Consider the following 17,284-nt stretch of genomic DNA (forward strand, 5'->3'; position numbering starts at 1 on the left):
TAGATTTGATTAAGTGGTTATTTTCCTCTCATTTTATCCCAGACAGATAGACTCCTTAGAAGTCAAATTGTCACAATGCATGATGAACTGGCGACTGATGATTAAAAACAATCATGCTCTCTATCCTTGCCACTTAGACCTAAGAATGACATTCAACACAATGTAATGTGCATGAAAATCATGCCAGGCCACCAGAACATGTGCAGGTGTAGTGCTACCTAGTGGCCATAAGGTTTGTCATGGTGAGTGCTTGACAAAGTGCATAATCATTTCTCAGAAAACAAGGAACTGGGGGACTGAAATGTGTTTGCAGAGGTATTGTGTTGTTTCTGTCTGTGTTTGGAGTATTGACATTTGATCTATTGTATGATTTCAGCACCTCTGAGAGACCTCCCTGATGTCAATAACAGAGCCAGTGAGTCATGGGGAGAAAGACATTCTATGAAGTGGGATTGGTAGAATCTGGTGAGGGACTTCTCTGTCGTTGTCAATAATGTTTTATTCTAAGTGTTTGCATGATATGAGGAATATGTTCCAAACCTTTACTTCTTTGTGGTTATTAGCTAGTAGTAACTTGTTTGTCTCAACAGCATTTGGGCCAGGCAGGCATATGTGAAGATGACTCTTCCCATACAAAGATGATACATTCCAACCTCAAACTCACTCTGAAAGAAAAGGGGTATGCTTTGTCAATACATCCAATAGACTGAATCATTTATCACAATGTAGTTAACCATTTATTTTTGTATATGGGTTTTCTGTGTATTCTTTATTTTTTTCTTGAATGATATAAAACGTACAAACAGCATACAGACACACAGAAACCTCGACTTTACACCCCCATATCACGGCCTCAAACTGCACCGTTTTGTTTCTTTCGCCCACGCACTTTCAACATTTAGATAAAGCATTTGACCTTTCCATTGTGTTAACGATGGAGGATTGATGATTCCTTAACTACACATAGATGTCATAAGGGCAATGTATTTCTGAGCTTTTTTTCCCAGCCTTTTCCACTCTGAAATGTCCAAATTGCATATTCCATCAAATTGCACTTCAGATCTGGCCAGAGTTTCTCTTGATTGGTTTGTTTCTTTTCGGTGTTATGATACATTAAATCTGTTTGTGGCAATAATAATGACAAAAAAAAAAAAAAAAAAAAAAGACGACAATAGAATCAGAGTATGTGAGCAGAGCATGCCCTTTTGACTGGAGCGCGGAGCGAGATTCCCAAAGGCTGGAACGTCGGCCTTCTCGCCCGCTCCAATTTCGCTCAAGTAGCGCTCACTTCAAGGACATGGCTGGCGTAGCATGCATTTGTAGTTTACTTGTGTGCTGCTATAGCTCACTAAATATTTTCATAAAGAAACTGATAGAACACACAGGTGCAAAATCAAGGTGACTTACAAAGATGATGACCAAGAGCAAGAGAGGGATTGTGGTGATGTAGTGTCCACAACTAAAGAATCATTGTGGAAACTGAAAACATATCCTGAAAGCACGATGGTGTACTTATTAAGTGCACATGCTAAAAGAAAGGAACTAAGTGTGTCATTGTAGCAAAGTATTTATAAACTAAAAGTTATGTTACATATATCTAGCTCTATACACACACACACACTAGGCCATAATTGATTTTGGCCCAATAAGCCTGGCATATTCCAACATTCAAGGAGCGTTCTGTTTTGATTGGGTTACTTTGCCTAAAAACCTTTAGGCCTACCAATAGAAAAATAAATATACAACTCTGCATCACTACCCAGAGTGGCCAAAAGGGTGTTTAGCATCCCCAGTGGCTCTGCAAGTTCAGAGAGGATATTCTCAGCTGCTGGCCTGCTCTCCACGCATCATCACATGAGCATGAAGCCACAAACTGATGTTTCTAAAAATAAATTCAAAGGCACTGTAGACTGAGCCTAATAATGTTTTCATTTAATTCTAAGTCACAGCCTAAAAGCACAATTTATAGACTAATGATTGAATGCAACTAAACGTTGTTTAAATGCTGAGCGCTTTGTCCCTATCAGCCTATTGTGTTGCACTCGCAAATGCTGCACAATGCATTTCTTTGTAGGCTATAGCCTTGAAATAACTGAAATATAGCCTAAATAACATGTTTTTGTTCCTTCTTAGGCTCCTGACCTGTTGAGTGTTTATATGTTGTTTAATATGACATGTAGCCTATTTGAAATGATGAGCGCTTCTTACATTCACCTTTTCATGTTTATTATAATACTTTTCATTCAAATCATATGGTTTGGTTTCAATACTTCAAAACCAAATGCTAGGACCAGGTAGTAAAAAAATAGATGGTGATTTTAATGACTGGAGAGAATTTGGAGCGGCATTTTTCCCCCTGTGAGTGCGGAGAGGTTTTTAGCGGAGTGGTTGGAAAGGACGTGGAGCACCGCTCCATAAGCGACGAGCAGGATTTACGTCTGCTCAACTCCGCTCACATACTTTGAATAGAATATATTGAGAAAATATATATTTAAATTATTTAGACTTTCAAATTAGGAAAAACAACCTAGAATGAACTACCATTACTGAATAAATAAAATGGCAGCAGTACATGCAAGCTCGCTAGACTAGTTCCTAAAAGACCTACATGGAATGTGCTTTTTTGTTGTTTCCAGGAAAATCTTTGCATTGTTTGTCAGACTGAGGAGCACAGGTTAAGGCGGCATACACAGCAAAGCAAGAATCTTCAGCAGGATAACAACTCCTTTTGAAATAAGTGGACAAACGGACAGAGGGACCATTCAATGGTTGGTTCTCATAGTATGGTGTCCCATTGAATGGCCCTAGAGGGCTGACTAGTCTGTCCCAAAGTACCTCTGGCCAAAGTGTGTGGGAGCCACAGGGTGCACCTCGGTGGTCAATATGGTGATTTCTGGGAACTCTTGAATGATGGATTTGGCACCTGGTGAGATGACACAACCATTAGACTTGCAGTGCTTTCAATAAAACTGAATGGAAAACAGGCTGAAGTAGTATGAACATTACAGAATCTACTTCAATATTAAGCAAGGGACTGTAGGTGAGGCGTACCGTGAGGGGTGGAGAAGAGACTCAGGAGGATAATATGTTTGGGCTGAAGACCATGTTCAGTCAGAACTCTCACAGCCTCAATCACTGTGTTACCTGTACCTGAAGGCAGAATAGATGTATAGATAACATAAACACAGGACAGATATCAGTGACTTGACAAAACAGGCAACATTATAGAAGTATTGAAGAAAAGTCTGCCCTTATTAGCCCTGTGATCATTACTATGACTCATCTGCTGCTACTTTCTATAAAAGAACAAAATGTAATTTTGATTTCTCAAGGCAGTTTTTCATCCTTTCAGAGAGGGATGTTAGTTAGAGGCCAAAAAGATTAACATTACTTCTCTCGGTGGCTTCATTTGTCCTATTTATCATTTTCATGGCCTTGCAGTGAGCTCTTTATGGTTTACCCCAAGCAGATAAACTTGTAATTATTTTCTTGGGGTAAATTATGATGAAAAATATGCAGCATGCTAACTACTAAGGTCATTATCAGAGCCGAATAAAAGACACCTTCCCACAATTATCTTAGAGGATGCCTATGATTACACTATTGTCTTGCTAACGGGAGCAATTAAGTCTTCATTTCTGGTTCATTAAAAAGAGACAGTTCTTCAGGCACAGGGCAGGGCAACACTTCACCTGAACTCTTTGTCCTCAAGAGGAGTTAGTACTGTATTGAGATTTTCTATTAGTGCTTTTCCACGGCAGGGTTTTACAACATACTTGGCCTAAAGACATGTAAGACATTAGTTGTTTACATGCGTGTAATCCCCCTGGACTTTGATTAAGGATGGGGAATGTGAGTACTACTCTCGCCATACTTACTGAGAATATGGGGTACACAAGTACCATATATCCATACTCACTGAGAATGGGGTACATGAGGAGGACTTTCCTCCTGCTGATGTCTGGGGGGAACTTTGCATAGTAGACTTTGGCCTTCTGGGTGTCCTCGTCACTCTGGATTAGGATCTTACCGATACGGATGGACCGGCAGCAGTCTCTGAGGCCCTGCTCCATGGCCTCGCCTACACACACAGCAATTAATAGATGTTGCATTAAACTCAATTCATTCAAGGGAAACCTCATACAAGATGTAGTAATGGTGAGCAAGTCAAACAGTCAAACTGATAGGTCAAACAGTTGAGTGGATAGCACTAGGTATGTCAGGTATAGGCAAGTCCACCAGCCAGGGATTCTATTCAGAGACCAATTCAGATGAATCTTCCTTTAATATCCTATATGATCAGTGCCTTACCACTTCTCATAATGCTGACACCGCAGTTGCCTTTTTCAAACTTGACACCATCATATTTATGCCCTGAAGAAGAGGGGGAAGGGGAGAGCAATTGAAATAGACAGTTCTGTTCTTGGTGAGAAATGTAACAGTAATCCTGTAATACATAGTATTCGCCCAATTTTTATCATTTCTGACGAATTTCATCTAATAGGTCTAACCTGTAGGAGTGGTCACTGTACACTCGCTGTATGGCAGCTGATTGAGTCCCTCTTCAACCACTAGTCTGATCTGTGGACAAACCGAGTGGGTCAAAACAATACAGTGTGCATTATACAAATGAGTCATTCAATTAAAAACATAATATATTAGTATTTAACCTAGAGTAAAAACAACAGTGTCAATTGAACCAAGACCGTTTCTTACCAATCTATCAGCACAAAATACAAAATCTCCCCTGCTAGTAGACCTGTAAAAGAACAAGAATAACATGTATGCTTACAGTAAGGGTTACATAAGAGGAAATCAATGCATGATCCACTTTCACCCCCCAAAAATGTAGGCCTATTCGTGGTATCACCTTACAACAGAAACTCAAATTGTGATTAGTGTACTCATTCAATGTTCTGTTATCACTATCGTCTATTGTTGTCAGTAGGTCTAACAAGATTTGAAATTAAACCTCATGCTAGACAAAGAAGTTCTGGCCACGTTTACGCTAATGGGGCAGACTATAATGACATTTTGCCTAGGTCTTCATAGAAATAACCAGGTGTATTTACAGTTCTGGGTAACAAAGATCCCAGATAACGCTACCGTAACCATATAAGTGCAGTGTAATATGACAGTTATAAATAGTAACATGGCGTCGATTGGCCATTCACTTGGTTTACAATGCATCATTCAATTCCACATCATTAGACAGTTATCTGGTGCATGATAATACAGGTCCATTATCTGTCAGATAATGTGGTTGCTATCTTTGACAAAATATGATGACTCACTTGTCTCTAATGATGGTCTGTAATTCTCGTATTTGGTCATTCAAAGGAAGCAGTTTTAATTGCGATCCGATCTGCCTCTGTAGTTCACTGTTGAATACATTTTCACAAGTTTCGGCTACTTCTGCATCTCTATTGGACTCTGTCAGAACGCTGTTTCCGCAGCTAGCAAACCGAACCTGCTTGGTGCTGCTCATTGCCGCGTGTTCTTGTCTGTCATTGTTGTTCAGCTGCTGATTTTGACAAGGCATTTTGATTTCCGTAGCAATTCCGCTCTCAAAATACGTTTCCATAGAATTAAGAAAACGCTAAATAGTTGAGCAGTTTAGGCTCTCTGCGGTTTTGCTATTCATATAGCTAAATGTCTTGTTGGGCATTTTTGTCTTCTCTGATTCTGGGTCGTGGCCATTGGGTGGCCGCAGCAAAGAGAGGAAGAGGCGAAACGAGAGGGTTCACTCTCGCCTAAATCTGTTCAATAGAAGCGTTTCCCTTAGCGTTTCTATATGCTTATTTTGGACCATGTCGCCTGCCTTCCCGCTTTTGGGACAACGACTCATTGTTAGGGCGGAAACGAGTATCTCGTCATTATAAATACATCTATGTTAGTATAAACCTACAGGAACATAAACTTTGTAACAGGAAGTAACGTCACACCTGATTCTCGCCTCATATTGGCCAGAATGATGTAGGTCTAGTTAACACAGCCACAGAGTCATATATTGCATGAATGAGTTCTTATGTCAAAGTTTGACTGTGTTATCTAGTGGAAACCGGGAGCATTCTGTCAGCGCTTGAGAATATTTTCAATGCCTAGGCATTGATGGACAGTTAAGTGCCATTCTTTAAACATTTATCACCATTCACAAACCCCTAACAGAGCTCCCCAGCTTGTAGTCCTAAAAAACGAAAATTATTTACCTATGGTTCGTTCAGTCATTCCTATGGGTTTTGTCTAGAAGGGTACAGCTTTTTTCAAAATTGGCTTTTCGTAGCAGGTTAGGGGAATTAACGTGGCAGGTTAGGATAATTAGGCTAAGGTTAGGAAAAGGGTTGGGCTTAGCTAAAATGCACAACAACAAAAAAAATAAAAACAAGTCCATTTGAAAAGCTGTATCCCATCTAGACATGACTGTTCCTAGGGGGGGAAAGAATGGGGTTTGGGATAAACACTGAAAATAAGGTTTTAGGTTTACACAGTTTAGGAGATTTTACAAGTTTTGTTCTATGAGATGATATCAGTCCATTAACCTGACCTTTATGAATTATGAAGCCTTTGTACTTGTTTTGATTACATAAATGCTTTAACATTCACAACAAGTGATGTTAGCTGATGAAGATTATATCATATAACAAAACATAGATCTTCTAAACCTGTGTTTACTAACCACATACCTTATTTTCGGTGTTTATCCAAGAACCCTACAACAAAATGGTTAACCATGGTTGTGTGAGCTATATGGATCACTCCAATATATTGGTATCACTCCGCAGCCGAGGGATACATCCGAGATGAGGATTTGCAGATTTACTCCCGTGTCCACAGCTGGGGTCCGCCCCTATATATAGACCTCATGGCTGCGACACACATTCTCTACATCAAACCAACCACAGAGGGAGGGCCTTCAGGAAGAATGAAGGGTTGGGGCGGAGAGATATACTCCTCCCACCGGGGTCCATCCAGTAGCACTCAGAACTTACCGAAAGAGCATGGAGCTCACCCACACTCTTCATGGAAGCAATCACTACCAAGAAAGCCACCTTAGGGGTTTCAGGGAGGCAGACTCCAACGGTTCAAAAGGCGGCTTTGCCAAAGCTGCCAAGACCACATCCAGATCCCAACTCGCCATTGAGTGGATCCTAGCTGGACGCAGGCGACGAACCCCTTCATAAACCTGGAGACCAAGGGATGGTGCCCCACTGGCCTGTCCATCCACCCCACATGGCAGGCAGATATAGCGGCCAAATACCCTCTGTGTTGAGGCCCTCATCCACGCGAGACTGCAGATATTGGAGGACATACTGTACACCGCATGACTCGGGCACAACCTCAATACTAGTGCACCAAGAGCAGAACCGCCGCCAGCGCAACTGGTATGCCACGGTTGTAGCCGGTGCCCCTGCGATCTGCATGGTGTACATTACACCCTCCTGTAGTCCTAACATGGACCATTGGTGCCGTTCAGCGGCCAAGCCCACAGACTGAGGCAGTACGGTCTCGGATGCCACAGAGTTCCCCCGGCCTGAGACAGCAAGGTGTCCCAGACAACCGGGACAGGAGAAGGCTGAACCAGGGTCGTCTGGGCCAGTATGGGGCCATCAGCAGCAGACGATGCTCCGTCATCCTGGTACTGACAAGCACAGCTTGATGTCATATTTTGTATATAAACTGTTGTTCGTGGTTTCATGGCAGCGCGCTCCGAGAATAAATACTATTATCTAATTTTGATAAGACTGGTCTCTGTCTATTTTATGCAAATAAGAATATTACAAATTCTCATAAAATGGACTAAGTGAATTCAATTAATGAAAACATATTGGAATTATGAAATTACATTAACACCAACAGCCGCTGGCCAACCTGCCCTTGGTCACATCTCCCCAGCCGATCTGGGAGTCGTCTGTGCTGACCAGCTCACCGCGGCACGTCCTCAGCATCTCCACCCCACCTGAGAGAAAGGAGCGATAATGCCACCTCAACAATGCCCTGAGGTACTGTGCAGTCACCCGCAGCTGGCGGTGACGGTGGAGCTTCGGGTGCAGCCGGTGGGAGTTGAACCACCGTTAGAGGCCGGATATGGAGCAGGCCCAGGGGAATCAGCAATGAGGCTGCCGTCAGCAACCTCAACAGGCGTTGGCAGGTCAGGGCAGATACCACCCGCCCCTGCCGAAAGTGGTCGAGGCAAGATAAGACCGCCTGGAACCTTCTGGTAGGCAGGCATGCTCTCATGAGGACTGAGTCCAGTTCCATGTCGATGGCCACCCTCTGGGTGGGCGTCAGACGACTCTTCTTGTAGTTTACAGTAATGCCCAGCCCGCCAATGTGGGTCAGGGGCATCTCTGTCTGACAGGATCTAGGTCCTTGTCGGGGCACAAATCAGCCAATCATCCAGGTAATTGAGAATCAACCATCCTCGGTAGGTGAGATTTGCCAGGAGAGCATCCATGCACTTTTTGAAAGTAGAACAAGCCAGTCGACAAGTTGTGTAAGGTAAATTACAGTTTGTGGCAGCAAGAGCCACCATACTAATGGATGCACACAGAGTCATAGTGTAACGCTAACAAAACACAAGTACGACAAACCACGGGCAGAAGATACAGAAAAAACGCGCACTGTGAGTTGAGCACTCAAGAGGAGGGGCTGGCCATGTGGCCAGCTGCTCCAGGCTGCAAACAGTCGGGGAGTATACTTCCACACAGGAGATTACACTTACCAGTGACTTACCAAGCGAACTTCAGAAAGTTTGTACCTCAAACCATACGGACGTCCACCGAGAAAATGAAAGAGAACGTGTGTCGTGGCCATGGGGTCTATATGTAGGGGCGGACCCCAGCCGTGACACAGGTGTACACGGGAGTAAATCTGTAAATCCTCACCTCAAATGTATCCATCCGCCGTGGAGTGATATCAATATATTGGAGTGATCCAATATAGTGAAACATAACATGAATTTCCCCAGAGTTGATGCCTTCAAAAAGACGCCTTCACTATTGCTCTCTATATGCTATTTTCACATGCCCCATAAATCACAAATTCAAACCAATCTTTGGGTAATTAATATTTCCAGAAATTAAAACTAAATACCAGAACATGTTTGAATTTGCCAACTTGTCTTGTCAATAAATGCTTTAGAAAGAAGCCATTACATTAGAAGTTTATCGACAAAAATGCTTCCTATTGAAACAACGCCGTATTTTTTAACATGGTTCCAGTAATGAAAATAAAATAATCTTTCAAGTAGATCACCTGATCTAGTTAAACAAATATCTAACCTCTTGAGGAAAATAGACTCATCACTCATTGCCCTTTGGAAAACGTCAGAAGGTGTTGGTTCTTCTTTCGGGAGTGCTTTCGAAAATGAGTTTAGTTTTAGATTAGATATATTAACGCCATGTTGCAGTCTTAGGGTGCCATATTGCCTGGATTAGAGGAATTTGCACATGCATCTGAGACCGCAGTCATCCCAGTGGCAGCTGGCATTAGACAATAGGCAGCAGAGTAAATAGTCATGTTGGTATCCCTCTCTCTGCCTGCCTGACTGCGTCTCTACTGACAGACAAGTACCCCCGATCATCTGGAACCTGAGCTGCTGTTGTGTAGCACCACTTTACGCCACTAATTACGGTTTCAGAAAGGATACTAGTACTGGTACTCTCTTCACAACTGATGAGTTGTTGGTTTGAAGGTTGTGGACATTCTCATATTTTCACCTGAAAGCTGTCTTTTGTGTGTGTGTGTGTGTGTGTGTGTGTGTGTGTGTTGAAACATCTGATTTGGACTAGTGCCACATGAGAAGAAGACTGCAGGAACAACCTAGGTTGTGTCCTTCAGAGTTGAGCTTGCCAAATGATCAGTGAGGGGAAGGAAGGTTACTCTTGTGGTTTGGCTAATTGGTAAATGCTAATCTAATGCAAGGCCATTGATACTGATTGAGGGCAATGAGAGGGCAAACAGTTCCCTGTCACATACCACAAACTATACTCTAACTACCATTCATGTTTTTTAGGAATTAAAATTCATGTTTTTTTTTACAGTTTTGTGTAAGATGTCTGCTCATGGAACAGTTGTTTGTATGTCCTTTTCAAACAGGTGTTAGAGCTGTTGATGGCATCATCAGGGGTGATTGGCATAGTTTGTAACAGCAGTGTGGGAGTTATATTGCTTTTCAAAGCACTCTGGTGATGTGAGAATTATATTCCTGACGTATACAGCAAATGTACGTCTAATTTCTTGTCAAATTTCTCTGTAATTATTTGAATTTTATGAATGTTCATTGTATTGAAAAAGGCAGGGACAGAATCTCAAGAAGGTGGGAAGTATTGTTCATGGTGTGAGAGTGTGTGATAAATCCGTAGAACTCCTCGTCAAATTAGAGGGACAAATGAAGATTGACGACAGACCATTAACACGATAGAATGTGCCCAGGGCTCCTGTGGCCCCTGTCAGGCGGCAGCTCCTAAACGATTAACACCATACTGTATGTGGGTGAAAAGCCTGTGAATAAACCTCTGTGCTCTGTTTCAATAGAATGTCTTAATTTGGCCTGAAAGACAATCACACAGACAACCTAGATCTAAACCATTTACTTTATATTTCGCCTTTGTATTTTCATTTGCATTTAGTTGAATGTATCTTTAAAGATATTAAAGTCTCAATGTATGGTTCACCTTATGCATGGTGTAGGTAGAGAATGAGAGAGATAACGAGCATGTTTCTGTGTCAGGGAATAACAGCTTCTCTTTTATTGAGATCTATTCAAGAGGTGACCAGCATGATGCCTGGCATGTTTTGATCTACAGGCAGTGAAAGGCCAGTTCCAGATGTCATGATGAAATACACAGAATTGGCACCAAAACTGCATCACCCATGACAACCTCTCCCCTGGCTGCATGGCTGAGGAGCCAGCTTAGCTTAGTTGTCCCTTGGCAGGGGCTGGTTCCTCTCCGAAAGGTTGCTGAATCGTAGACAACAGCTGGTTTCTTACAGAAAAGCCATTTCAATGGTACTCTTATTTGCTGTGTATTGTCTAATTCTGCCCCTTCCCTGTCACTTAATGCAGGGTCTGGCTTTCCAATTGTTCACTTGCCTGTTAATTTGCTCAATTGTGACTGCAGGGTCGTTGGGTCTCGAAGTGAAATGTACCCGGGAAATTAGTGGCTTTGGCTTTTTTACAGGACATCTAATAACTGTTGCTGTTGTTTTGATTGGACACGTACAGTGCATTCGGAAAGTATTCAGACCCCTTAACTTTTTCCACATTTTGTTACGTTACAACCTTATTCTAAAATGGATTAAATACAATCTACACACAATACCCCATAATGACAAAAGCGAAAAAAGGTTTTTAGAAATGTTTGAAAATGTATTACAAATAAAAAACAGATACCTTATTTGTGTAAGTATTCAGACCCTTTGCTATGAGACTCGAAATTGAGCCCAGGTGCATCCTGTTTCCATTAATCATCCTTGAGATGTTTCAAACAACTTGACTGGAGTCCACCTGTGGTAAATTCAATTGATTGGACGTGATTTGGAAAGGCACACACCTGCCTACGTAAGGTCCCACAGTTGACAGTGCATGTCAGAGCAAAACCAAGCCATGAGGTGGAAGGAATTTTCCGTAGAGCTCCGAAACAGAATTGTGTCAAGGCACAGATCTGGGGAAGGGTACTAAAAAATGAACCTCCCCAAGAACACAGTGGCCTCTATCATTCTTAAATGGAAGAAGTTTGGAACCACTAAGACTCTTCCTAGAGCTGTCCGCCCGGCCAAACTGATCAATCGGGAGAGAATGGCCTTGGTCAGGGAGGTGACCAAGAATACGATGGTCACTCTGACAGAGCTCCAGAGTTCCTCTGTGGAGATGGGAGTACCTTTATGGTAGAGTGGCCAGAGAGAAACCACTCCTCAGTAAAAGGCACATGACAGCCCATTTGGAGTTTGGCACACCTAAGAAGACTCAAGGCTGTAATCGCTGCCAAAGGTGCTTCAACAAAGTACTGAGTAAAGGGTCTGAATACTTATGCAAATGTGATATTTCAGTTTTTTTTATTTTATACATTTGAAAAAATGTATACAAATCTGTTTTTGCTTTGTCATTGTGTGTAGATTGATGAAGGACATTTTTTTAAACTAAATTTTAGAATATGGCTGTAACGTAACAAAATGTGGAAAGAGTCAAGGGGTCAGAATACTTTGCGAATGCACTGTATATTTAAAAAGAGTGGATGCCCCACTGGCCACAAACGGGTTAAGTCAACATTGTTTCAATGTAATTTGTTAACATATTGTGATGTGGAATCTATCTGGAATATACATTGGATTTGAAAAAAGTAATCAACTGTTATTTTGAGGGTGAAATTTCAACCACAGGATTATGTCATCATGGTAACCAATTTTCAACATAGACAAACAAATCTTCTATAATATATGTTGAATTTCTACATTTGAGACGTCAGATCTTCAAAGTTATATCCACTATAGGCTGGGCAGCACCTCCTACTGGGGAGTTGATTTATCTACAGCTATCCATTTGATCTCCCATTCAGGGTTTTTACCAAGCCTAGCTTTGATATTTGTCACTAACTACTACCAATGTGCTATCTTGAGAATGATTATTGAGAGATCTCTAAATAGATTCACTGTTGCTATCAAAGTCATTCCAAAGTGTCGGTTAAACAGAGCAATTTAAATGAAACCATACTTTATTAGTCATGTGTCATCAGGGATAGAATGTAGGTCTACAGCGATTGTTTAAATTCAACCCATAGTTCAACTAAAATTGACAATACATATAGTCAAAGGGTTCAAGCTTTGGTTGATTTCAAATTGTGTTTGGTTGTCAACGCAACCAAATGTCAAAATTTGAAGATGTATATTTTGTGCATATGACTTAGTCTGGGTTTAATTCCAGTTTTTCTATAAACAAATAATTTATATGTTGGATTCACCGGCTCAACCAAATATCTAAGTTAAAGGATAGGACTAAATCAAACTTTATTTAAAGTTCATTTCAAATTTGATTAGATTTAGTCCTATTCTTTAACTTTGGTTGAGATGGAGACGTGCATCCAACATGTAAATGATTAGTTTGTAGAATTAAACCCAGACTAAGTCAGTGGCACAAAAGATACATCTCCTTAAAATGTTGACATTCGGTTGTGTTGACAACCAAACACAATTCATTATCACTTTTGCAATACAGTAAATATCCTAATGTTATCTTACTTTTTCAACCTTAAAATGAGTAACACGTCCATGGCCACGTTTTCAGGTTACTGTAATTGTCTTGTGTAATCATAGAAAGCTTGCATGTTAAGATGGCATGCAAAGGGTGCAGTTCTGTGGAGACCTTTGCAATTGCTATAATAATAATATGTGCAGAATCTCCAATCTGTTGCAATGTAATCTTATTTGCAATCCAGGTAATTTGGTTGTGATATTAGATAAAGCGCAAATATAACACATTTTATAACGCTTTTGTAATATAGTAAATAACCTAAAGTTAAGACTATTTTGCAAACTAATGTAATATTCAACCTTAAAATGAGTAAGACATCCATGGACAGATGTTGAAGTTACTGTAACTGTGCATTTATTTTTATGTAATCATATAAAGCGTGCATGTTCAAGATAGCGTGCATGCATAGGTCGTCACAGGTCTGTGGAGATATTCACAATTGCTGTAATAATCTGTGCAGAATCTCGAACAACATTGATCACTTGCGACATGTACTTTTAATGTAATCTCAACTGTAATCCAGGTCATTTGGTTCTGCTATTAGATGAAGCACAGTGATATCACAATCTGTGGTATAAAATAAAACAATTCCCATTTTTAAACTTTGCTGTGCTTTTAAATGGTTGAATGTGCAGTGGTAACACGTTTAGATGACAACTAAACCAAAAATCAGACATTGTTTTTCCATTGGAATTTGATTTTAGATGGTTAACACATTGTTCAATTCCAAAACTTCTGGCTGTCTTTTTTAGTGGGTGAATAAAGGTTGAAATATTTTTGGTCAAAGTCTCAACCAAATATTACCCACATTTCCACATTGAAATGACGTGGTGTGCCCAGTGGGGCTTTATCATTCAACTTAATTATGGAAAAAAAGACATACTCTCAATAAATACAAGCACCCACTGTAGCATCTGTGAATGTATTCAATACATTCTTTAACATTTAAATTGTATTATGTTAATTTCAAATATCCTAAATTAATCCTGAACATCATCTCTTGACAGTAGCATTTGGCGGTATATGTAACTCAGTCTTTTGTATAATAAAATGTAGCACAGCAGCCTAAATTTTGCTGCTGCTGGATATTTTAATGAAACCGTTTTAAGTCTTGTGTATAGAACTCTGTGTGGAGATTAATTGGTTTTGTGAAAAGGGAGGGACGGCTCTTGCGGAAAACAAAGACAAAACACAATTTTTAAAAACAAATGACAAAAAGCCTGGCTCCTCAAATAGAATGAATGTAAGCAGCTTATTTGAAATGCTTCCAAATCTCCTCAGCATCCGAGTGGAATTGTGTTGCTAACTTTTCTGTTCCTTAATGACAGTAAAACAGAAAAGAGCTTATTTTGTCAGATTATGTCAGTGTGCTGTGTGTTCCATCTCTGAATATGTTACATTTGTGCAATGTAACACTGGGCACCAGGAGCCTTACTAACACACTGGTCCTGTAGAAACTTGTGAATTGTCAGATTTCCATAAACCATCAACACTGAAAGCACATGGATATGCAAATAGCCTGGCTGGTTTCAGTGGGTCCAGGTCTGAGTAACCATGGCTGGCTATACAGTCCCACAGTCAGCATGAAAACACTTACAGTATTCCAACAACCAATGTGATATCTACATAACAGGACAGCTTCTGTGCCCATCCCATGTTAGTTCATTGTGAATTAAATGTTAGAAATGTATATTATTTATTTTTATAGGCAAGTCAGTTAAGAACAAATTTTTATTTACATTGACAGCTTACCCCAGTCAAACACAGACAACACTGGGCCAATTGCCTGCCACCCTATGGGACTCCCAATCACAGTCTGTTGTGATACAGCCTAGAATTGAACCAGGGTCTGTAGTGACACCTCTAGCACTGAGAAACAGTGCCTTAGACCGTTGCACCACCATGTAGGTATGATGTAAATGGCAAAAAATTTAATGTTTGTGCAAAACTGCATAATATGCTACAGTAGGAAATCTCCTTTGTAGAAAATGATAATGACTACAAGAGCCTTTTCTACAAAAGGCGCCTGTATGAACACTGTGTATTGACAAAACCTAGGGTCAGAGCTCACCTGAGTCCCACCTCCTGTAACAACTCCTGATACTCCAGTCATAACGAGCTTTAGGTTCACCAGTGTCACCTGACTGCTGTAGCCCTCACTGTCTGTCTGTCTGAACACTGTGTTTCTAAGAAATGTAGACGGATTAACCCTCATTATTACAAAATAACCCCTCTGGATGGGGTATGGAACTCTGCAGCTCCAATCTTTTTCTGATTATACTAGTTAATGAGCATAAGAGACAGGAAAACTCTCTGGCCTATCATATTTTATTCCTGGACTAACCATCCTGAAAAATAAATACATACCCATATCCTGAATGCAACCTTTGTTTTATTGAGTGTGACGTTTCAAACAGAAGGTCTTCGTCAGTCTTTAGTTCCACTCTCTATTCAAATTCTACAAAGGGGCATAAACCAACAGAGATTACTCTCATTATACTGGTACTTGAACATCATAGATATATGACATGTAATATTTAAAATGGCAGTATAAAGAGTAAGTTGCTGTTAAACGTCTAGTCGCGTCTGAAGCCTTCAGGGTTAACTGCATTAATATCTGTGGAAAGTTTAGATCACTAAGGATTAGGGACATGGTAACCAGAGGGTGGCCTGTTTAGAGCTCACTTATTAGTGAAATAGTTGTGGTGGGGGAGTTTACATGTAGCCCTATAGTTTAACAAATGTATTAAACAATAAGTGGATGTTGCTTATATGAATTTCCACAAGACATAACCTTAGGAAAATGGGACCTGAATATTTTGGGTTTGTAACTTAATCGACGTAATAAGACAGTGGCTTGCGAAAGTATTCACCCCCTTGGAATTTTTCCTATTTTGTTGCCTTACAACCTGGAATTAAAATAGATTTTTTTGAGGTTTGTATCATTTGATTTACACAACACGCCTATCACTTTGAAGATGCAAAATATATTTTATTGTGAAACAAACAACAAATAAGACAATAAAACAGAAAACTTGAGCAAACTCGATACTTTGTTTTTACAGCTGAAGTCTCTTGGGGTATGTCTCTATAAGCTTGGCACATCTAGCCACTGGGATTTTTGCCTATTCTTCAAGGCAAAACTGCTTGAGCTCCTTCAATTTGGATGGGTTCCGATGGTGTACAGCAATCTTGAAGTCATACCGCAGATTCTCAATTGGATTGAGGTCTGGGTTTTGACCTGGCCATTCCAAGACATTTAAATGTTTTCGCTTAAACCACTCGAGTGTTGCTTTAGTGTTGCTTAGGGTCATTGTCCCGCTGAAAGGTGAACCTCCGTCCCAGTCTCAAATCTCTGGAAGACTGAAACAGGTTTCCCTCAAGAATTTCCCTGTATTGTATCCATCATTCCTTCCATTCAGACCAGTTTCCCAGTCCCTGCTGATGAAAAACATCCCCACAGCATGATGCTGCCACCATCATGTTTCACTGTAGGGATGGTGTTCTCAGGGTGATGAGAGGTGTTTTTTTCTGGACACTCTTCTGTAAAGCCCAGCTCTGTGGAGTGTACAGCTTATAGTGGTCCTTTGGACAGATACTCCAATCTCCGCTGTGGAGCTTTGCAGGTCCTTCAGGGTTACCTTTGATCTCTTTGTTGCCTCTGATTAATGCCCTCCTTGCCCGGTCCGTGAGTTTTTGTGGGCGGCCCTCTCTTGGCAGGTTTGTTGTGGTGCCATATTCTTTCCATTTTGAAATTATGGATTTAATGGTGCTCCGTGGGATTTTCAAAGTTTCGTATATTTTTTTATAACCCAACCCTGATCTGTACTTCTCCACAACTTCTCCAACTGTTTGGAGTGCTCCTTAGTCTTCACAGTGCCCGCTTGCTTGGTGGTGCCCCTTGCTTAGTGGTGTTGCAGACTCTGGGGCCTTTCAGAACAGGTGTATATATACTGAGATCATGTGACAGATCATGTGACACTTAGATTGCACACGGGTGGACTTTATTTAACTAATTATTTGACTTCTGAACGT

At 40.8% G+C, this 17,284-nt stretch overlaps 1 protein-coding gene across 1 annotated transcript; it reads right to left on the reverse strand.

The window, feature by feature from the left end:
* Window positions 1–724: 724 nt before the first annotated feature.
* Window positions 725–5,915, reverse strand: LOC110533744 (uracil phosphoribosyltransferase homolog). The gene is made up of 7 exons (XM_021618235.2): window positions 5,295–5,915; window positions 4,717–4,759; window positions 4,512–4,581; window positions 4,312–4,374; window positions 3,920–4,081; window positions 3,052–3,150; window positions 725–2,923 (listed from the first exon to the last, which is right to left on the reverse strand). Exons 1-7 carry the CDS (start codon window positions 5,582–5,584, stop codon window positions 2,817–2,819), a joined length of 834 nt encoding a protein of 277 aa, XP_021473910.1. The 5' UTR covers window positions 5,585–5,915; the 3' UTR covers window positions 725–2,816.
* Window positions 5,916–17,284: the final 11,369 nt, after the last annotated feature.

Source organism: Oncorhynchus mykiss, chromosome 10 (assembly GCF_013265735.2).
Source record: "Oncorhynchus mykiss isolate Arlee chromosome 10, USDA_OmykA_1.1, whole genome shotgun sequence".
Taxonomy (NCBI): Eukaryota; Metazoa; Chordata; class Actinopteri; order Salmoniformes; family Salmonidae; genus Oncorhynchus; species Oncorhynchus mykiss.